The following is a 23,742-nucleotide window of genomic DNA, read 5'->3' as shown; positions in this document are numbered from 1 at the left end:
TTATTTCGACGGTTATAATCTGTTTCGTCAGATTGTAATCTAACGAATTTTGTATGATTACGGTGACAATATTTGTTTGTCTGTCTGTTTGTAATGTAATGTCGGGAATGGTTGGACCGATTTTGACGGGACTTTCTCTGGCAGAAAGCTGATGTAATAGGAGTAACTTAGGCTACAATAATAACTTTTTTGTTAAATTCAAACGCGCATGGATGGCACTACTAGTCTTTAATAATAATAATTATTAATTATTTGTATATAGTTTTATTCAATATAGTCTGTTAAATTACTATTCAAAATTGCTTATAAAAGCCTACTCAAATAAAATATATTTTGTTGTTATTTTTTTATATTGATTGAAGTACACTCAATGAATGCGTAATATATTTTCGAAAATTAAAAAATTCAATGTTCTTTGTAAAATTAAAAGCGCTTCACAGTTTATTTTAAACTATTGACGTAACAAGAATCGCATGATTTTCACTACATAGGTAGTATAAAATACAGACGAATTGATAACCTCCTCCCATCTGAAGTCGAAAACAAAGTCGCTTTCTCTGTCCCTATGTATAGGACGATGACGCTTTCTCTGTCACTATATTTTCCGCTTTAAAGCTATAATACATGGAAAATATAGTAAAGAAACACTGACAATTTCAGAAGTTTGTAATGTGATGTCGTAAATAGACATATTCTGTAGTAGATATATTTAGTATCAGTATTGCACCCGTGCGAAGCCGGGACGGGTCGCTAGTGTTTTATAGTAAATAAAAATTTTAACAAAAAGAAAAACCGACTTCAAACAAAACACTATTTTAAAACAAATGAATATGCACTCAAAAGTAATAAAAATAATTGCGTATTCAACATATTTTTAGTCTTAGGAGGACTAGTAAAATGAAATAAAAAATATTAGACTACTTAAAAGTCTATTATAATATTCGACTATGATAATTACATAAACATAACCACATTACGGAAGGTGACTCAAATATCCAAATAGCCTATAAATAAAAGATTCTAAAGAAATAACTTTATCCAAAATCACGTCCCCAGGATTACGGGTTTACTGGAAACTCGACTGGATCCCGTGCTGAAGAGATTACTCTTGAAAGGTACTGATTAATTGTGATATATCCGGAGTTAATTTTGTCTCATATTATATTTTTAGCTACATTTACTGCCTTGTTGGTCTAGCGGCCAGTTATGGTGATAGATGTCCTAGGTTTAAATGGGCTATTTGTAATATAGTAATTGTTACAGTACTTATGTGTTTAAGAAATAAGAAGACTTAGGAATTTGCTTTCTTAGTCCGGAGAATTTCTGGTAGTTCGTTCCGCATTGAAGGTTTTAACTTGGCGGTTTGAACCTACACGAATATAATATTTTTAAAATATAATTGATATTTTTCTTTTAAATTGAAGTTCACCAGAAACGCATTGCGTATTATTTTCTACTACACTGTTAATTAGTATTGAACCTTAATTATTCAATTCCCCCTTTTTATTTAAAACCAGCTAAAATATTTAAGACTTAACCAGGTAATTTTGAAGTGACTTTATTTATCTTTACTAATTATATAACTTGTACACACAACAGTAACTTGGTTAGTTTATTATAACAATTACTCAAACCTAAATATTCTTATCTAATGGTAGATCATTTATAAGACATTAATAAAAAACTTTTTTTATGTTATTTGATCCTACTTAGCCTATTTAACGTTAGGTGGAGGCCGCATTAAACCGCTGCGATTTTTCGCGTGTTAAAATTACGACGAAAGTTGTAACGAATATAATTCACACTTACGATAACTGCGGGCGGTTTTTGGTCAATATTCGCTACACCACTGCGCCCGGCGCCGTTAGAGGTATCCACGATGATGTGTGTAAAACCTTATCAAAGCTGTTTACTGTCATCCTATAGTAATTGAAAAACTTATGAAAGGATCCTTTCTCACCTCCACGGCGTCTGAATGAATCCAATAATTGTGAAATTAACGCTGACGTCTTCATTTTCTATTTCTTAATACCAGAGCAACTACACATACTGCGATCTTGAAATCAATCTTTAAGCTGTGAGAATCGCGCTAGCTGGAAATATCCTAAGGCTGAGTTTGCATTACAGTTTTATCCAATTTTACGATTACAACTGCGGAACAGCTTGAGGCACACGCAATACGATTAAAAACCGCGAAACAGTCAGCGATCTTTGCTATATTGACGCAAGCTAGTGACGACAATACCAGCTTTATACGAATAAAGCTGGTCTTCTGTACTTCCTCGATGATATTCTGAGATAAGCTTTCAATTTCCGGTTTGTTTGAAAGATGCTCCGACTCTGTTGACGACATAGTTGCAATGACTCGCCACTGCAACCACTCCTTACGGTGCGGTGCTCCAAATACGAACCAAAAATCCTCCCTCGGTAACCGCAAATGCGTGCGGGCCAACTAAATTCTATGGATTACAAATTTTGTCGTAATTTTAACCCGCGAGCATTTTGTTATGCCACGGTTTTGTAATCAGTCGAGGGTGAAAACCGCAAGTGCGGGCGCATGTAGTAACAGCAGCGTTTTTACCGCAGTGCGGCCTCAGCCTTAAACAATTTAAATTTGTTAATTTGAAAAAAGAATGACAGAACGCCGTTCTAACGTTTGTTTAAATTTGTTTTTGTAACAGTTTTGAGAATAAAAATAAACTGCAATGTTTAAATAAATATATATAATTGAGCACCGATTTACACTTATACAATATTACACTATATTTATTAACAAACGTCACGGGTCCTTGGCGAGGGCTTGCACGATACACCGTAACCGCGCCAGACTGTTCAGTCCGCACGAGGTTGGTTCGCCTAGTGAACAAAAAAAAAACTTAAACTCAATTATGAATTAAATTTGAGTACACTTTTAATAGAGCGGAGATGGCCCAGTGGTTTGAAGTTGAACACGTGCATCTTAACCGATGATTGCGGGTTCAAACCCAAGCAAGCATCGCTGTTTCATGTACTTAATTTATCTTTATAATTCATCTCGTGCTCAGGGGCGAAGGAAAACATCATGAGGAAATCTGCATGTGATAAATTTCATAGAAATTCGGCCATATGTGTATTCCACCAACCCGCATTGGAACAGCGTGGTGAAATATGTTCCAAAGCTTCTCCTCTATATATGATTGTATCTAAGTATTTTTTTGGCGATGTGTACTTTTTAACTGTTTCAAAATTTTAATTGAAAAAACAATTGACGAAATGTACAGCCATCAGGTAACGGTCAGCCGCCAGATCATTTCAAAATTCAAATAATAAATCATTATTGTAAATATACATTAAAAAAAAAGACCGGTGATTCTATTATCGGTTCTCATATTTATTGTAATGTCAAACTATTGGTAATATTTCTTATAAAAAAAGATTAACTGTTTGCTTTATCTGTATCATGAATGTGTTCACTCATTTTTTTATTGAAAATTGACAAACTAATTAAGCATCAATTAGTATTTTGTATCAATATGGTAACGACGATAGACCTTCGTGTTCGAGTAATGACACCGATTCTCATGAGTACGCCACTAGGAGGCCCCGGGTTCGATTCCCGACCAAGTCGATGTCCAAAAACTTCATTACTTTTTTATATTGTTTTGGGTCTGGATGTTTGTGGCATCATTACTTCTGATTTTCCATAACACATGTGCTTTAGCTACTTACATTGGGATCAGAGTAATGTATGTGATGTTGTCCAATATTTATTTATTTATATTTATTATTTCGACTCACCATTTAGGAATGGTTTCTCTCTGTCTGTCTTCGTGTCCTTTACTTCGTTCTGAGGTTTCGTAACTGGCTCTACGTAGCCCTTACAGCTGTCTGACTCCAACTGCAGAGGAAAAATATTCAATTAAGCTGAAATTATCAAACACTTATGTCTACACTTAATTACTTGGTGGTCGGGCTTTGTCCAAGCCCGTCTGGGTAGGTACCACCTACTCATCTGTTATTCTACCGCCAAACATCTTTCCTTAGTATTATTGTGTTCCGATTTGAAGGGTGAGTGCAGTGTAACTACAGGCACAAGGGACATAACCTATTAGTTGTCTATGGGCGTTGGTGACCACTTACCATCAGGTGGCTTATATACTCGTCCGCCAACCTAGAGTATAAAAAAACTCACTGGGTCGAATAATGCAACGTCACAAATTTGGATCAACTCAACTATTTGAGACGCCGCATATTAAAATTGCAATTTGCAAGCAATTAAACTTGATAGTAACTTAAAATAAGTTGCCTATTGTATGATCAATTATTATTAATGGCTATGTCTATCTAGTAGCTGGTTTTACTGAATTTACGGGCATTTGTATACGCTGTTTTGGGCGCGCGTTATGATTCAACAACAAAGTCCGCCATGTTTGGGCGCATGAACTACAGAAGTCTATCTGACGTGCTGTACACCCTTAATACTGTGTCTTACCCATATTGTTAGATTCGGTTCTCGATCGCACTTACGTCTTCTACCCAAAAAGAGGTCTAAAACAATTACTATTGAATATGGTCCTGGAACCAACTAGCCGCTTCCAGCTCTGTACGATTCTGACCGAATTTAAAAGAGTGCCAAAAAAGGACATTTACTACTTTTTTAATCATATTTTTATTTTACTTTTTTTGTTACATCTTACTTCCCCAGGTTGTTTGGTTGGTTACATTGACGATGTAAGGAATAGTTAATATTTCTTACAGCGTCATTGTCTATGGGTGATGGTGAACACTTACCATCAGGTGGCCCACATGCTCGTCCGCCAACCTATTCCATAAAAAAGTACTTGATGACAAACTTCTGAAGAGCGAGTGAACCCGAGGTCGACTGCTAGTAACATATTAGTGGATTATTGAAGGTCTGATCTCCATAACCTGTACAATGTTATTACAGCCAAACATTTCCGAAAGTTTTTCAGTCATTTTCTTGCTCATCAATTGAGATCCTGACATAAGTCCTTTTAAAAACGCAATAGAATTATTCGTAATTCAAATATAATACTGTAATCTAAGGCTCGGTTAAAATTAACCGCATAATTAGGCAAAGGAACTTCTCGATATAAATGAAACGACGAAACGTCGTTTATTTCTAGTACGCGAAATCTACCTCAGAACATGTTCTGGATGTGGCATCAGGATGAAGTTAACATGTCGGTAAATATATAAACGATTTAGAAAAGGAGGTTTTATAATTCATTTATTTGTTTCTTTTTTTATGTTTGTTAACTTCAAACTCATTTATGTACCGATTTAAAAAAATCGTGGATTTTTCGGCTTTTTTAGAAATAATACACTAAGAGCAAAAAAAATACGCGTGAATATAATTTTTAGACGACTTTTTGAAACATTAATAATATAACATGACAATTTAGGGGTTCGGTTGCCTACTTTAGCAATTAGTATTTTAAAATTGATTAATCGGAGGATTAATCAATTTTATCGTGCACCAATTAGAATACATGAATCTTAATTTCTCTTTAAAATGAATTCATCTCATCATTGAAAGCAAAGTCCTCGTGAGGAAACTTGCCTTTTTAAAAAGACAATCCGTCACATAAGTATCCTGTCCGATCTGAATTATACTATTTACTATTGTATAACCTTTGACCCAACAGTTGAAATTGCTTAGGCTGTAACATTACATCACTTTAATTTATTTTTCAAAGTTAAAAAGTGTTTCTTGCTTATTGATATTTAAAACCGGTTCGGAAATTAACACTTCAAACCTGAGGAGAATCGGCGAAAGAAACTCAGCGGGATTTTTTTTATTTAATTTGATTTCATGTCTTCATGTACAATAACAATAAGCATATTTTCGTTATTTGAATTATAGGTTTTAGGTAGTTACCCTAAGTATAACTTAGATGGTAGCATCGGAAATTGCAATAAAACGGATTACTGCCGATTTACACAACCCATAGAAAAAGCTCCCTATCGCGCCATTCGACGCTATTCGTCGCTATAGATTCTCGCGTCAGTTCAACTCGAGCGAGTACATGTAAATCGACGCGTTAAATTGACGAATATATTAAGTCATATGATATTACAAGTTATTACGTTGGTGTAAAGGTCATATTCACATAAGAAATAAATATACTCAATTCGGATGTGATCGATTTAACGAATTTTGCCGATGCTACATCTAAGTTGTCAACTATACTTTGTCGTATGGTGCAAGACAGATGACATGTCCGAACAACCATCTGCTCTGTGACATCAGATGTGTATCAAAACGTGGTCGGACAGGTCGACGGTGCGTGACGAACGCGCAGACGGACATGCAACATATATGCTGACTGATATATCACGTGTAAAATGCACCAATGTGTCAAATGCGTTCATATTAATTGCTCAAATATCTATCTATAGGACGTTTCAATTTAGTTCGTGACAAAAACTTAGGTATATGTGTGTGTGTATACGTACAGATATGCCGTTTAGTTGTGTTGTTTCGTGAGAAATCACGTCGAATCACGCTCGTGAAATGTGTTGGGTTATGTCTAACTTTTCCAATGAAATTCAAATTTGGCCTTAATATCAAACAAAAATGATTCCAATGCCATTTATCGATTTTAAAACATAATATTTATATTAATATTTATTTATTTATTTATACTTTATTGTACACCACATGATACTCATTAAAATATGTTACAAGAAATAAAATTAAATAATATTGTAGAGTACAATGGGCGGTCTTATGGCTAGTAACCATTAATGCTAGTTGTCACACGCTATTCGCTCGCGTTTTTGGTTTGGTTGTCATGTGTGAGGCAAAAGTAGTATATGTCCTTTCCTGGAGTTCTAGTTTCATACCACATTGAATGGAATTCGGTTCAGCGGTTTGGTCGTGAAAGAGTTACTTTCACATTTATAATATTAAATAATATTAGATCCAAATATTGGCCTCCTGTTCCAAGTTATATTTTTGTCCTCTGCTTGTTTCCTGCTGGAAAACTCGTACTTTGGAGTGGTAGAGCCAAAAGCTTTATCATCATTATCATTACATAGTATAAAGGAGGCGCTTACTGCTGTCTGTCCATATGTATGCTTAGATCTTTAACATTACGCAACGAATGTGATTCTGTATCTACTGTTGGTTGTCATAATGAAAATAAAATAAGTATTTAATAATAAAAAGTAAAGCAATAGCTTGTCAATTTCCTAGGATAACGCCTCCTCTTCCATTTAGAGGGTTTGAAATATATTCCACCACGCTCTTCCAATGCGGGTTGGTGGAATGCACATGTGGCAGAATTTCACGAGATGAATTATAAACACATATTAAGCACATATATATAGTGGTGCTTGCCTGGGTTTGACCTCGCAATCATCGGTTAAGATGCACGCGTTCTAACCACTGGGCCATCTCAGCTCCCTTATAGGTACTTGTATTTCTTTTTTAACTTAACTGGGAAACAACAACAAAAGCTAGTATTAAACAAAGAATATTAACATTCAGATGTTAAGAAAAATTGCATTCAAATGTAATTTCAAGTGATTTTGTCATGGAATTCGTGTTTTATGATTCTCCGACTTCAAACAGTTGGTAATTATTCGAGAGCTAACATCAATAGATGTCGATTACAAAACCTATAAAAAAGATTCCTCTATATTCATGTGCTTAATTTGTGTTTATAATTCATCTCGTGCTCGGCAGTGAAGGAAAACATCGTGAGGAAACCTGCATGTGTCTAATTTCATCGAAATTCATTCAATCAATCAATTCATGTCTAATACACGTGCATTCCACCAACCCGCATTGGAACAGCGTTGTGGAATATGTTCCAAACCCTCTCCTTAAGGTAAGAGGAGGCCCTATGACAGCAGTGGGAATTGTATAGGCTGTTACTTTACTTTACTTTTTTTATAAGGGATATAATATCTTAGCGGTAGGGCTTTCTGTGAGCTCGTATAGGTACCACCCACTCATCAGATATTACCGCCTTTTAGTCAGTATTGTTGTGTTCCGGTTTGAAGGGAGCAGTTTGAAGAGCTAAGGTTGGTCATTATTTTGGTGGTCTATGGCGGTGGCGACCACTTACCACCAGGTCGCCCACGCCCTATTTTGTAAAATAGACATTTAAAATAAAAAAATATATAATTTATTTATTACAGATTAGACGGAATATCACATCGAAATCCGGCATAGATTTGTTTCATAAAATAGATTTAAAAATAACCTAAAATACATAATATGTATGAAATATTTCAAACAACAATTCCCGCGCAATTTGTCACCACAGATAATGTTAAATATAGATTGCATCTAAAGGAAAAGGCGCATGTCATGATGTTAAATCGCCATTAATACGCGTCGACGATTATTTATCTGTGCTCGAGCGGGAAATAGAATACACAGAATAAATAGTATAGGTTTATTATAATTGGATGGGAGACGGTTTTGTGTCGGCTGCGTTTTATATTATTTCTGTCCTGTTTAATGTGCTTTTAATATATCATTAATTAATTTTTTTTGTAGCTATTTATTTTTAAGAGTAAATAGTGTTGCAAGATTTAATTTTATTTGAATACGAGTTCTAATATTGCATTGAATTTTAAGCGAATTTCCACAGATTTAATTAAGATATTATGTTGCGCACATCTTTGTGCAATTTGTGGTCTGGTTGTGCAAACCCTCTGGGTTGATATTTATCTAGTAGTTTAATGGTTTGAAGGGTGTTTTCTGATTACAGGTAATAGGGTTGTAACAGTTTCGATTTCTTAAACTGCCAGAACTGGTATTTACCATACCCTTATATAGAAGATCACTCACTATCAAATGACCCATTTCTTTGTTTGCCTAATTACAGTAAAAAAAAAAAAAAATCAATAAGGCTACTGAATTCCGTAAATTTTTTTGTACGTGATATATTTTAAGTTTTAATTGAAAGTGTTTGTAAACAGCTATCTTGAATAATTCATTTAAGTAGTTTGGTTATTGCATTTATGAAATAATCGAAATACAAATTGTCATTATTTTCTAAAGAATTTATACAGGAGGTGTTTCATTATAAGTGCTCGAAATTATATATATTTTCATTCATTCTACTAGCGACCCGCCCCGGCTTCACATGAATGCAATACTTACTGATACTAAATATACTACAGAATATGTTTTTTGTGACATCACATTAGAAACTTCTAAAATTATCAGCGTTTCATGAATATATTGTACATGTATTATATACAAACCTTCAGGAATTCTTATAATCGAGATATTTTGACATTCAATCCATAAAATTAAATGACATGACAGTTCAAAGAGCCGCCATGTTTGACGTTTACGGGTGCGTTCAGAAAATTAGTTCTAAATAATAATTTCGTGCAGCAATACGGTACAATCAATGGATACTTATACACAATACATTATAGATCAAAGTTAAAAGATAGCCGTAACTGTTTAGTTTTATTTATTTTACCCGTATTAATAATTTTGTATTCGTAATCCTTTCTAAACTCGGTAAAATCTGTTGGTCTGTCACAGCGGAACCACAGAACCGAAATAATTGAAATTTAGCATGAAGCTAGCTGTATCTCGAATGGAAGACATGGGGTACTTATTTTCGCCTTACATCTGCTGACCAAGTCGAGATGGCCCAGTGGTTAGAACGCGTGCATCTTAAACGATGATTGCGGGTTCAAACCCAGGCAAGCACCGCTGATTCATGTACTTAATTTGTCTTTATAATTCATCTCATGCTCAGCGGTGAAGGAAAACATCGTGAGGAAACCTGCATGTGACAAATCTCATACAAATTCTGCCACATGTGTATTCCACCAACCCGCATTGGAACAGCGTGGTGGAATATGTTCCAAAACCTTCTCCTCAAAGGGAGAGGAGGCCTTTAGCCCAGCAGTGGGAATTTACAGGCTGTTGTTGTTGATTGTTGCAAGCAAAACCGCGGGCGATGGCTTGTTATCTATACATGTTCAGATCATCTGAAGATCAGATCTGCTAATGAACTCACGGCAGCTGCTCTTAATGCCGCTTGCAATCTCTCAATGTGCTGTATGGCCGCTCGGAGTATTTCTAGTTTCGGTAGTCGCCCACTGCCCGCTCTGGCGCGTATTCGGAGCTCTTCGAATGCAGCGTTAACCTGGAAAATTTAATATACATTCAGTAGATTCCTTTGTCCATATAACTGGCTAGAACAAATAAAAAAAAACAAAAACGCGCAAAAACGCCATTAATTTTTCTTTTTGGCCGTGGAGTCCAAGAAAATTTCGTCGATTAGCACGAATTGTAATTTGTTAAAAGTGTTATGTAGATTTTTAAGCTTAACTGATAATTCAATTCAATGTGTAATATTTGCTGATTTATTTTAGTTAAGATATATAATAAGTTGAGCTATTTCTGTTTCGTTACTCAATTGTTTGCAAGGAATTTATATTCTTGTCTTTTTGCATTCATTTCACTAGTGTACGCTATATATACAATATATCTTGTAATTATTTGTGTCATTCTCATAGATCTTATTTAATTTAAAACTAACTCCGCTTATGTGTGGTGCTACCATATGCTCTTCCGTATCCCTGAAAAAGTTTCCAGAAAATTCCAACAACAGCCTGTAAATTCCCACTGCTGAGCTAAAGGCCTCCTCTCCCTTAGAGGAGAAGGTTTGGAACATATTCCACCACGCTGTTCCTATGCGGGTTGGTGGAATACACATGTGGCAGAATTTCTATGAAATTTGTCACATGCAGGTTTCCTCGCGATGTTTTCCTTCACCGCCGAGTACGAGATGAATTATAAAGACAAATTTAGCACATGAATCAGCGGTGCTTGCCTGGGTTTGAACCCGCAATCATCGGTTAAAATGCACGCGTTCTAACCACTGGGCCATCTCGACTCACAGAAAATTTCACCTTCGAGTATTTTACGTCAAATTCTCCTGATGGTAAGTGGTCAGAATAAATCATAGACATTGGCGCCGAAATATTTATTAACCATTTCGAAAACTCCAACGAAAAACAACTAACTTTAGCCCTTCAAACCGGGACAATGGCATATAGAGTACTAGTTATAGCCCGCGGCTTCGGTCTCGTTTCAGGGATTGGTTGTCATATGTAAGGCCAATAATTTATCCTTCCTAGGAATTCAAGTCTGCTTCGTACCCAATTTCGTCCAATTCGGTTAGGTGGTTTGGCAATGAAAATGACAGACAGACAGAGTTACCTTCACATTTATAATATTGTAAGGATTAGAAATGGTTAAAGATAAAAAAAAATAACAAATATGATAAACACTCTGTATTTATATTTCTTACAATTTATTTAAGGAAAACAAAATATCAATCAACACTTTAACAAAAACACACAGCAATTCGATAATAGGAATAAACGTAAACAAAAGAATAATTACAGAGCTCACGTGACCAGCAATCCGACCTCTCGGACTGTCGATAAGGAAATGTTCCCACAAACTTTTTTTTATTTTTTTTATGTGTGTAGTATTTGCTGTTGGCCCTACTGGCCTTTACAGCGTCACCGGACTTTCGGGCGAGAACTAATGTCCTCAGCCCTGAGGTTGAGCGCGGGGCTCAAATTTAAAGTTCGTCCTGAGGGTGTCTCCTATGAGATCGCACCTTGGCTCAGAACGAAATCGGTGGGGAGTTCCCACAAACATCTGTTATCGCCCTTTTATACTTTTTGGGTAGCAGCAAAAAATTGTCCGATTTTAAAGAAGCTTAGCTTATAATATTATTATAGATTATAGATTGCTGTTTCATAATGAGCAGCCTATTTTATTCCATTGCTGGGTGCAGACCTCCAAGGCGCGCCACTGAACCCGATCTTCATCCCTTCTCATCCATTTTCTACCGTTGGTTAGGGTATTGCTGTTTGTCAGTAGAAGCCATACTAATATTATAAATGCGAAAGTAACTCCGTTTGTCCGTGTGTCTAGCTTTCACGCTAATTTAAATGGGTATACAAATAGTCTGGACCCAACGAAAGGCCGTAGTCTATTTTTTTGGAAACAAAGAGGTAAGACCTTACTTCTTTGTTAACTTTAGGTTACCTCTTTGTTTCCAAAAAAAGGAAGACGTAAGACTTCGCTCCGCATTGAACGTGTTACTAGATGTTTAAAAATATTAGAGTGAGCGTTTTCATCGAGCAAAAATATAAAGAAATGAGACCGACCGTCTTAAAATTAGTTCAGACTTATTAGTTCCGAATCGTTTAAGAGATGCGACATAATTCAGAGATCAAATAAAAATTTGTTTTGACAACTATAAAAACTGAACACACGGACGTTTTATTATAGACATTTTTATGAAGCGAATGAGCACAGATGGCTCAGTGGCTGGAATTAGTGTATTTATTGAGGATTACTGGTTCAAACTGGCACGAACCGATTAGTAATTATGATTTAATTACTTCAAGATTACTGCAGACTTAGTCCTCCTCTCCCTTTGACGATAATGTTCGGAGCATATTCCATCACGCTGTTCCAATGCGGATTGGTGGAATACACATGTGGCAGAATTTCTATGAAATTTGTCACATGCAGGTTTCCTCACGATGTTTTCCTTCACCGCTGAGCACGAGATGAATTATAAAGACAAATTAAGCACATGAATCAGCGGTGCTTGCCTGGGTTTGAACCCGCAATCATCGGTTAAGATGCACGCGTTCTAACCACTGGGCCATCTCGACTCTGTATCTGATTTAATTACTTCAGGATTACTGCAGACTTACTTTTATTAAACATTACTCCTCTCCCTTTGACGATAAGGTTCGGAGCATATTCCATCACGCTGTTCCAATGTGTTTTGGTGAATACACATGTAGAATTTCTATGAAATTACATGTAGGTTTCCTCTCCTTTTTCCTTCACCGCAAAGCACCAGATGAATTATAAAAACAGCAAAAACATATTATATATAAAGATATGAACGCAATGATGATTTGTTAAACTCGGATTTGAATCTACTTCACTTGGCTGCGTTACTTGAATAACAGCCACTTTCCAGATCAAACCACCAATGATAAGAAGGATGTTAGGCAATTTCACATGGAGTGAAATTACATTATTGATTTACAATACGAGCTGTGAACGCGACTTCGTGCGCATTTGAATTTAGCAAAAGTTGTTGTCGCAGATTTAACTATAATTTATTAATTCTGTATTAGTCAACTTTGGGGGAAGGCGACTGACTTGATGCTGTAGTGGTACTACAGTATTTGGACGTTGCAGCGTGCCGTGAAAGTAGCCTAAATTACTCCTTATTACATCAGCTATATATCGATATAATCGGTCCAGCCCTCCCTGGTCACTTATTTTTTTTTTTATGATATAGTTTGGCGGAAGAGCATATGGGCCACATGGTAAGTGGTCACCATCAGCCATAGACAATGACGCTGTAAGAAATATTAACTATCCCTTACATCGTCAATGTGCCACCAACCTTGGGAACTAAGATGTTATGTCCGTTGTGCATGTAGTTACCCTGGCTCACTCACCCTTCAAACCGGAACACAACAATACAAGGTACTATTATTTGGCGGTAGAATAACTAATGATTGGGTGGTACCTACCCAGACGGACTTGCACAAAGCCCTACCACCAAGTAAATTTATAATAATATTCAAACGCTGCTAATAAATCTGTCTCTACAACTGCTACAGATTTTCTATACATCGCGGTCTTAATATCGGTTTATGATTTTCTAAATTTTATTTTTAGTTTTCATATTATTCAAACTTTATTCAATATAGAAGTATTACACTTTCTTATTGATGATCAATTAAAACAGTACCACCGTTTCGGAAAAGAAAACACCCTGACCTGAGAAGAACCGGCGAAAGAAACTCAGCGGGGTTTTTTTTGTCTCATATATAATATAAACAATTTAATATGAAATTAAATAGTAGAGGCGAACATTTCATTCTCAAGGTAACTATAGATCATAAACTCATTAATTGTATAATAACCGTTTGCACACAAGCGTTCCTCAATATATATTTTTTTTAATTTGGCAACAGAGGCATTACATACATATAATCATTATAATTTTAACATTTTATAAATTTAATCGTAAAAACTATAACATATATTACATAACATGATTCAACCCCAATCAATAAATTACTCGTCGTTAACCTGACAGATTTATGGTCAACTATCATAATATTTAATGGCATTTACGAAAAGACATGACATTTGTATAAATAAAAATAAACGTTTTGCTTCGAGGGGCGGGCGTGTGTATTTTTACGAGTATTATACGACACAACTTAGATGTAGCGTCGGCAAATTCAATAAACCCGATTACTGCTTTACACAACCAGTAAACACAGCTCCATATCGCGCCATTCGTTGCTATTCGTCGCTATAGATTCTCGCGTCAGTTCAACCCGAGAAAGCAAGTGCATGTAAATCGACGTGTCGAATTGACGAATATATTAGTTCATTTGATATTACAAGTTATTACTTTTGTGTAAAGATCATATTCACATAAGAAATAAGTATTGATAATTTGGGATATCGTATTCAATTCGGATGTGATCGGTTTTACGAATTTTGCCGATGCTACATCTAAGTTGTGTACTATACCTTTGATGTATAAAGATGTCAGTATTATATTCGTGTTTTTATTGGTCAAACTATTTCTGAATTGAAATGTCGTATATCAATTAATTTGTTGTTTGATATTAATATTGTTTGTGATTCGTCTAACGTCTTTTTCTTGTCTAAGTTAGACTAACTTCTATCTATAGAATCTAGGTAGAAGCAGGAGCTATGCGCTTGTTGTCCTGTCGTAAGCGTCGCTGGGACCAGGTATAAGGACATCGGTTTTTTTTAGGTACTTTAATTTACACAAACACACAACTCGCTTCCATCAAAGCTGGTTAACATTAAGCGTCTCTCTAATGGCAATACCGCATTAGAGCACTTTAAATCTCCTCGAAATGCGCCAAAACCCTGGGGAGAGCTTCATCAGGAATAATATAGGCTAAATATAGCTGACGTTTTAATTGTTGTTAAGTTAAAACACTTACTTCGACGGGAATAGATTTTGTCATTTCATTATGAGAGAACGTTTTCAGCATTTATTATATATACACTAGCGATATGCTACGGCTTCACATGGTTACTTGGTATGTATCGTTATGTAATGAAATAGCAGTACCTGCGACCTTGTACGCGTTTGAATTTAACAAAAAAAAATATTATTGTAGCCTAAGTTACTCCTTATTATATCAGTCTCTGCCAGTGAAAGTCTCGTCAAAATCAGTCGAGCCGTTACAGAGATTAGCCGGAACAAACAGACAGCCAGACAAAAATCATGAGAAATGTTATTTTGATATATGTACCGTGTATACATATGCATTGAGTAAAAAAAGGCTATTTTAATATTACAAACAGACACTCTAATTTTATTATATGTATAGATTACAGAAAACCATTATAAGTTGTAACTTATGTGATATTCTGATGTATATCCTATGTAACTGTAAAATTTCATCCAAATCCGTGCAGTAGATTTTCGTGAAAGAGTAACAAACATACATACATCCTCACAAACATTCGCATTTATAATGTTATACTATTTAAACCTGTGACTTAACACGGACAAAATTTATAACGCTTTACCAATAGCACACAAAATTGGTTTAATTTTCAAATCAAATCAAATCAAAATGAACTTTATTCAACTAGGCTTTTACGAGCACTTTTGAATCGTCATTTAGCAATTTAGTGAAGCTACCACCGGTTCGGAAAGTAGATTATACCGAGAAGAACCGGCGAGAAATTCAGTAGTTACTCTTTTTCAACATTTAAAAAATACAGAGTCATGTTAGTTAATACAATTATTTAAATTAATATATCCTGCTTGGAAGTCAACAGGTATTAACTCCACGCTTTTTTATCATCTATAATAAGTTTGTGCGCTATTAGTAAAGTCAAGTACAAAATCCGACTGAATTATCAGAAAACTTGCAAAAAGCCCTACCACCAAGAAGTTAACAATACAGATTATAAATGTTACTTATATCTGTCTACACCATTTAAAAATATATTAATTATCTGTTGAAGGGCTTACTGAGTTGTCACTCCGCCTAATGGCACTTTAAACGTTCCCTGTCACGTGAAAGGGAGATGTCACATCAAATTACATTCCGAACTAGACGTTTACCGACAACGCACTTAAGTAGGATCATGCTTTTGCATATATCGTATTAATCTTCTATTATACATTCAATTATAATTTCGTGTAATTGTAGCCATAAAAGTACTAATAATTTAAAGTAGTTTAGATTTAAAAGACAAAATTAAAATATAAATTAAATTGATAACGTAATAAGTATAAATTAATAACATAGTATTTAAAGATATACAAATATGAACTAAAACTAGTTACTGTACAAATCTTGACCGCGTGGAATGGTGGCAAGAATACTTGCAGCTTTACTTTCTTCGGGATGTTTTTAACAAAGTAGGAATACTCACTGTTGCGTCGCAATATATTTACAACAATATTATGTATATTTACAGCAAAATTGATCAATTTGATAAAATCAGTGATAATTATTGTATATGCACTAGGAGTAAGGATAAGCTTATAACGCCAAGTTTCCGACTCCGCAAAGTCAATAAATCTTTCTTGGGGCAAGGTATCCGTTTCTATAATAAAATTCCACAAACATTTTAACTTTGCCGTTTCAAATTCAAATTCAATTCGTTTGTAAAAAATACATTGGTAGAAAAAGCATATCATTCGATACAAGACTGTTAGAGACGATAAAAAAGCGTGGAGTTAATACCCGTTGACTTCCACGCACGATATATTAATTTAAATATTAAAGTTATAAATTTCGGGATATTTACCATGTTTTTTATTTTTGTTAGTTAACGAGAGTCTCGTGAACAAGACATTCGTAGACAATGTCGAAATATCGAGCTCCACCGAACACTTTAATAATAAAAATAACCATGTTAATTTAAAATCTTATTAATTTAAATAATTGTATTTAACTAACATGACTTTGTATTTTGTAAATGTTGAAAAAGAGTAACTGCTGAGTTTCTTGCCGTTTCTACTCGGTAGAATCTACTTTCCGAACCGGTGGTAGCTTCACTTATTTGTAAAATATCGGTTCAAAAGTGCTTGTAAAAGTCTACTTAAATAAAGTTTATTTTGATTTTTATTTTTGAGTATATTATAAATTTATTACATTAAACATATTAGAAAATGTATGAGTACGGCGGTTTCGATTAGTGCATTTCGACGCAAAACGTACTATCCATACCGTATTAATATCAGAAACTTTTTATGGGTTTATGTATCTTTATCATTGACATTTTGACGACCTCCGTGGTCGAGTGATGTTTACATCGGTTTTCATGGGCACGCCACTCCGATCTTGGGTTCGATTCTCGGCTGAGTCGATGTAGATTATCATTACTTTTCTATGTTGTCTTGGGTCTGGGTGTTGGTACTGTCGTTTCTGATTTTCCACAACACAAGTGCTTTAGCTTCTTACATTGGGATCAGAGTAATGTATGTGATGTTGTCTCATATTTATTATTACATATCTATTATTCCATTAATGGTTCGATCAAAATTAGATCGGAATTTCATTTAATGGAAATACTTTAGTCTGTTAATCTTGCTTAGATTAACAGATCCAAGTGTTTCCAATAAATGATATTGTAACTCTTCATAACTAACATGCACATGTATTACGGAATAAATAGTCCTTAACCAAATGTTTTAGTTTTTTTTTTATGTTGGCAGACGAGCATATGGGCCACCTGAAGGTAAGTTACCATCACCCATAGACAATGACGCTGTAAGAAATATTAACTATTCCTTACATCGTCAATGCGCCAACAACCTTGGGCACTAAGATGTTATGTCCCTTGTGCCTCTAGTTACAATGGCTCACTCACGCTTCAAACCGGAACACAACAATACTGCGTACTGTTGTTTAGCGGTAGAATATCTGATGAGTGCGTGGTATCTACCCAGGCGGGCTTGTACAAAGCCCTACCACCAAGTACAAAAAAAAGTTAGTTTTTGCTGTTGTTTGACGATAGAATATCTGATGAGTGGGTGGTATGGCACCAATAAATTAAAATGTTCTAATAATAAAGTTTCGAAACTACTATGTTAAAATAAAATGGCGCCCGAAAAACGACGCCCAAATCTAATCCCACGATAGGGTTAATGCTGATTTGACAATTTATTCGAACGCACTAATCCCGGCACGCGGGATCGGCCGCGTACCGGAATTTCCCGTAATCCCGTAATCCCGGGGACGTGATGCGACAACTTATTTATAAGTTTCTATAAACGTCTGAGACGATTTGAGACTTAAATGCGCGTTTAAATTTTATTAGAGCTTCTTCTATTATAATTTTATATTGAAAAAAAAAGACACGTCAGAAGTTTTACTTCTGCGAAGTAATAAAAAAATACTAATATTATAAATGTGAAAGTAACTCTGTCTGTCTGTATGTCGCTCTTTCACGACCAAACCGCCGAACCGAAACCAAGGACATTGGCTACGTTTTTTGCCTGACACATGACAAGTAATTGAGTTAATTAAAAGAATAGTTGTAATTGTCTGGTAATAACTAATATATACAAAAAAAAAATACATTATAATCTACAAATTAATAATAAAATAATTATTTATACTAATTATATCAGTACTACGATAACACTCACAAATTGAAACCTTTGCCTTTTAAATAAACATTAAAAAATAAGCTACGGTGTGAAGTTGTCTATTTCTATTTGACACTGAAATGACATTTGCGTGAGCAACTTCATGTTCATAACATTATGCGCGCGCATTATAAAAAAATTTCATAACGCGCCAAAAGATGAGCCAAGATGGCCCAGTGGTTAGAACGGGCATCTTAACTGATGATCGCGGGTTCAAACCCAGGCAAGCGCCACTGAATATTACATCTGTCTAATTTCATAGAAATTCTGCCACATGTGTATTCCAGCAACCCGCATTGGAACAGCATTGTGAAACATGTTCCAAATTTTCTCCTCAAATGTTCAATGCCCAACAGTGGGAAATTTACAGGCGTTGTTGTATCTATCCCTCTAGCATGGGTAAAATTTATTTATACTATAAAATAATGTATCCTCTATTGTTATAGATTATAAATTAGATTAGAAATAGTATATCTTTCTATCAGCGAAAACATTTTTATAATTAGATCATTAGTTCCGATAACCCTTACATACTGACAGACGAATTTTACCCCTTTTTTTCGCTGGAAATACGCTTTACGCGCTACCCCCACGTGATGGGAAGTGGGGGGGGGGGTGGTATTCCCCGGTTTCCTGGACGCCGAGTGCACCCAGGTCCACCGGGTTTACCCACTAAAAAACCAGCGGTAGCCTCTCCGTCTTTCGGCGGACGCCACGGGATCGCTTACGCATGCTACCGTGACGCCCTGACGGTCGACCAGCCTATGCGGGCCTCCAACGACGAATTTTACCCCTGAATAATATTGGTATAGATTATCTTTTTAAGTTTAAAAGACAAGTAAGCTATAAGTATAATTACAGACCCTTCGCACGGGTGCCATACTGATACTAATTTTACTTTAGAATTTGTTTATTTATAATTTTAGAAGTTTTTAATGTGTTGTACATTAAAAACTTCTAAAATTATCAATGTTTATTTAATATATTGTGCATGTATTGTATACAAAAACCTTCCTCTCCAATCAATCTATCTATTGGAAAAAACTGTATAAAAATCCGTTGCGTAATTTAAGATCTAAGCATACATAGGGACAGACAGCGGTAAGCGACTTTGTTTTATACTATGTAATGATGTCGTACATTCTCGTTGCTTAATTTAATCCTAGTTCGCGTAATACAAAAGCGGAATCCACGGCTGTCACATAAACAGCTGAGGTAAATGAGAATAGTATAGTACGATACAACTTAGATGTTGCATCGGCAAAATTCGTAAAACCGATCACACCCGAATTAAGTACGCTATCCCAAATTATTAATATTTATTTCACACGCGAATATGATCTTTGCACAAACGTAATAACTTGTAATATCACATGAACTAATATATTCGTCAACTAGCTTTTGCCCGCGACTTCGTTCGCGTGGACTTCAGGTTCGTCCCGTCTAGTCTAGTAATCGCTTAAAATCGCTTCGTAAATAAGTCATTATTTCTCGTACAAAGTAAAGGATAAAAAATGCGCAAAAAATGTGTTTTTTTACGACCTCACATTAGAAACCTCAAAAATTGTAGCCTATGTGTTATTCTGATGTATAAGCTATATTGTGGTAAAGTTTCATTCAAATCCATTCAGTAGTTTTTACGTGAAAGAGTAACAAACATCCATACATCCATACATACAAACTTTCGCCTTTATAATAGTAGTAGGATTTGACACGTACACGATTAACATGCACTCGCGTTCTCAGGTCGAGCTGGCGAGAATCTATAGCGACGAATAGCGTCGAATGGCGCGATAGGGAGCTGTTTCTGTTGGTTGTGTAAATCGGCAGCAATCGGTTTTATTGAATTTGTGTGTGACATCTAAGATGTGTAGTACTATAACACTATTTGATGTATTTTAGTTGTAAGTTGAACTTTGTGTAGCATGAGTATAATACGAGAATTATAATTTCGATGATTTAAATAGCACGAAAAAAAAAGTTTGTGACGAATTATCATCAATATTTACAACAATATTATGTTTATTCACAGTAACATTGATCACTTTGATAAAATCATAATCATTGTATATGCACTAGGAGTAAGGATAAGCTTATAACGCCAAGTTTCCGACTCCGCAAACTTACGGTTCTTAACGGTAGAATCTACTTTCAGAACTGGTGGTAGCTTCAATTGTAAAATGACGATTCAACAGAAAAAAACGACTACAAATCCTCTATTTGCCAATAAAGAACAAGTTACCCAGTTTTTTCAGCATATCAAATTTTAATTGTGATCAAATAGGAAGTATACTCAAAATAAAATAAACATTACACAAATGTCTTGATAAATAATGCAGTTACAAAAAACATAAAACTATTTTTTTATGGTATAGGTTGGCGGACGAGCATATGATGGTAAGAGGTCACCATCACCCATAGACAATGACGCTGTAAGAAATATTAACTATTCCTTACATCGTCAATGCGCCACCAACCTTGGGAACTAAGATGTTATGCCCCTTGTGCCTGTAGTTATACTGACTCAGCCTTCAAACCGGAACACAACAATACTGAGTACTGTTATTTGGCGGAAGAATAACTTCAAAACTTTCTTTTGAAGTTGTTAGAACACATTCTACATTATCATAAGGCAAATTGACGCAATGTTATTGGTCAAGAGCTTGATTAATTTATGATATTCGTTATGGTTTTACGAAAAAAAAATTTGAACTTCGATTAAAACTATTATACGAATTTTGAAGGTAAAATTAAAGTGGAAATAAGTGGTTAAGTACAGAAGTGTTGAATTATAAATAAAGATATATTTAAGAGATTCCTTTTGTATACAACTGGCTAGAATAAATAAAATAAAAAAAGCAAAACAAAAGCGCGCGAAACCGAATTAAGCCGCCATTATTCTCTTTGGGCGCGGACAGTAAGGTCAATATTGGCGCGACTTGTAATTCGTTAAGTGTTATTTGTGTTTTATTTGGATTTGTAAGATCAACTGAGAAAGTAATTTACTTCAATATGTACGATTTGGTGATTTATTTATGTTAAATTAAATTCCAAATTAGAACATTTTGGTTTGTTAAGAAATTGTTTAAAGTAATTTATATTGTACTTTTTTTATACTATTTCACTTCTGTAAAGTAAAGTAAAGTAACATGTACATGCCTGCCAGCCTGTACATTTTGCATTGCTGAGATAAGGCCTCCTCTTTCATTACGGAGAGGATTTGGGACATATTCCACCACGCTGTTCCAATACGGGTTGGAGGAATACGCATTTTTGGACTACAAAACCTAAAATATAGATCAATAATGACTCATGGAGCGGACCTAATACGATGTAAAGCAGACAATCAATCACAAATACACCTAAGATCAATGACAAAAAAAATTTGATACAAGATCGTACGCAAACGAAAAGTGTTTAGACATTTTGATTGGGCCGCTGGAAAAAATCATGCAAGATAAACCAAAGTCGAAAAAACAAAGCAACTAGGCCTCAGTACAATAAACTAAAATTGTTTTGACACATACAACGGTAAAACTTTTTTTGCAAGCCCGACAATCTTTTCTAATGAGAAAAAATTCAGCTCTGCTGTGATTTCGAATGCTCGATACCTGGAGTTGTCATTATGACGTCACTATGACAATCCATACATACAACTTTGATTTTTTTTAATAATTTAAAAATGGAATGGAATCATGTCGCGTATACATTTGTTAAAAGATATAAAAATGACTTCTTAAATTATAAGACACCTTAAACACGGAACGACGTTTCAAATGGAAAAATGAAATCGTAAATGCAATTGTTAAGCAAAAATGTATGTAAAAGAAAAGTCCCACATACGTTTCTTTCGCCGGTTCTTCTCAGATTTGAGGTCTATCCGGACCGGTGCTAGTGTTTTTGCCAATCAATCAGTAAGTCTAATGCTTCTAAATTGAATGAAAAATTTAGACTTTTAGCGTAGAATATAACAGCTAATATGTGATTGACATGAAATACTCATTTGGTAACGAATTTTTGTATGTAAGATTTTCTTTTTGATTTATCTGAGTTCCTTTATTTGAATTCTGTAATATTATATACCAATCTGAACTAGATTAGTGCTATGGAATGTGTACCAAAATTGGTTAAGACTAGAACCAGCCTTTGCTAAGCGATAGGACTTTAGCGGTTACTTGAATCAGAGCATTGATAATTTTATTATCAGCTAGATAGACTTAACTTCGACATGACATATTCTAATTAAGTTAATTCAAATACATTTCTCAAAAGAAACATAAATATAACATTTTTTCATATCATACAGCCTAGAACAAATATAAATAAAGAAAAAAAAAACAAAAGCGCGCGAAACTGAATTAAATTTTTCTTTTTAGGTGCGGACTTTGTGGTCGGCAATGGCGCGACTTGTAATTTGTTAAAATTGTTCATTATGTGTTATTTTGGACTTAGACTTAAGACTTAGACTTAAGCTTAACTAAGTAGGTACTTTACATTAATAAGTATGATTTAGTGATTTATTCATGTTAAGATAAATTCGAAGTTAGAAATATATTTGCTTTGTTACTAAATTGTTTTAAGTATTTTAAATTCTTATATATTTTTAATCTATTTCACTTCTGAGTATATTATCATATTCAAACGAGAATAACCGTTGAAACTGTCAAATAGAACCTACTTTCCGCAACCTCCTTCGTTCGCGTAGCGTCGCCGCTTTCCGCCGATCGACAGCCGCCGTTTTCCGCTTGCAAGCCTTACAGGCCCACACGAGACACCTCCTGCTCGGTCCCAGCACGTGTTGGATGTGATCTTCCTCTTTCAACTCGACACTCTGACCGTTAATCGATTCTTTATCGCAACAATCATTTTTATTCGTCACTTTCTCGTAGTTATAACTATCGTATATTGAACTGTAACTCATTTTGACACTGACAGTTTTTTTTTTTAATTTTCCCGCGCGCCGCGGTACGCGACACACGACGGACTGAATACAGAGGGTGAATCTTAAGTCGAGATTTACAAAATA

At 35.0% G+C, this 23,742-nt stretch overlaps 1 protein-coding gene across 1 annotated transcript; it reads right to left on the bottom strand.

Annotated features, from left to right (window-relative positions):
• Positions 1–2,708: 2,708 nt before the first annotated feature.
• On the bottom strand, positions 2,709–23,716 carry LOC124541991 (transcription factor SUM-1). The gene is made up of 4 exons (XM_047119938.1): positions 23,395–23,716; positions 10,005–10,133; positions 3,778–3,877; positions 2,709–2,856 (listed from the first exon to the last, which is right to left on the bottom strand). The coding sequence occupies exons 1-4, from the start codon at positions 23,635–23,637 to the stop codon at positions 2,780–2,782; spliced, it is 549 nt and encodes a 182-aa protein (XP_046975894.1). The 5' UTR covers positions 23,638–23,716; the 3' UTR covers positions 2,709–2,779.
• Positions 23,717–23,742: the final 26 nt, after the last annotated feature.

This window comes from Vanessa cardui, chromosome 29 (assembly GCF_905220365.1).
Source record: "Vanessa cardui chromosome 29, ilVanCard2.1, whole genome shotgun sequence".
NCBI classification, from domain to species: domain Eukaryota; kingdom Metazoa; phylum Arthropoda; class Insecta; order Lepidoptera; family Nymphalidae; genus Vanessa; species Vanessa cardui.
This window is presented reverse-complemented; position numbering and strand designations above follow the sequence as displayed.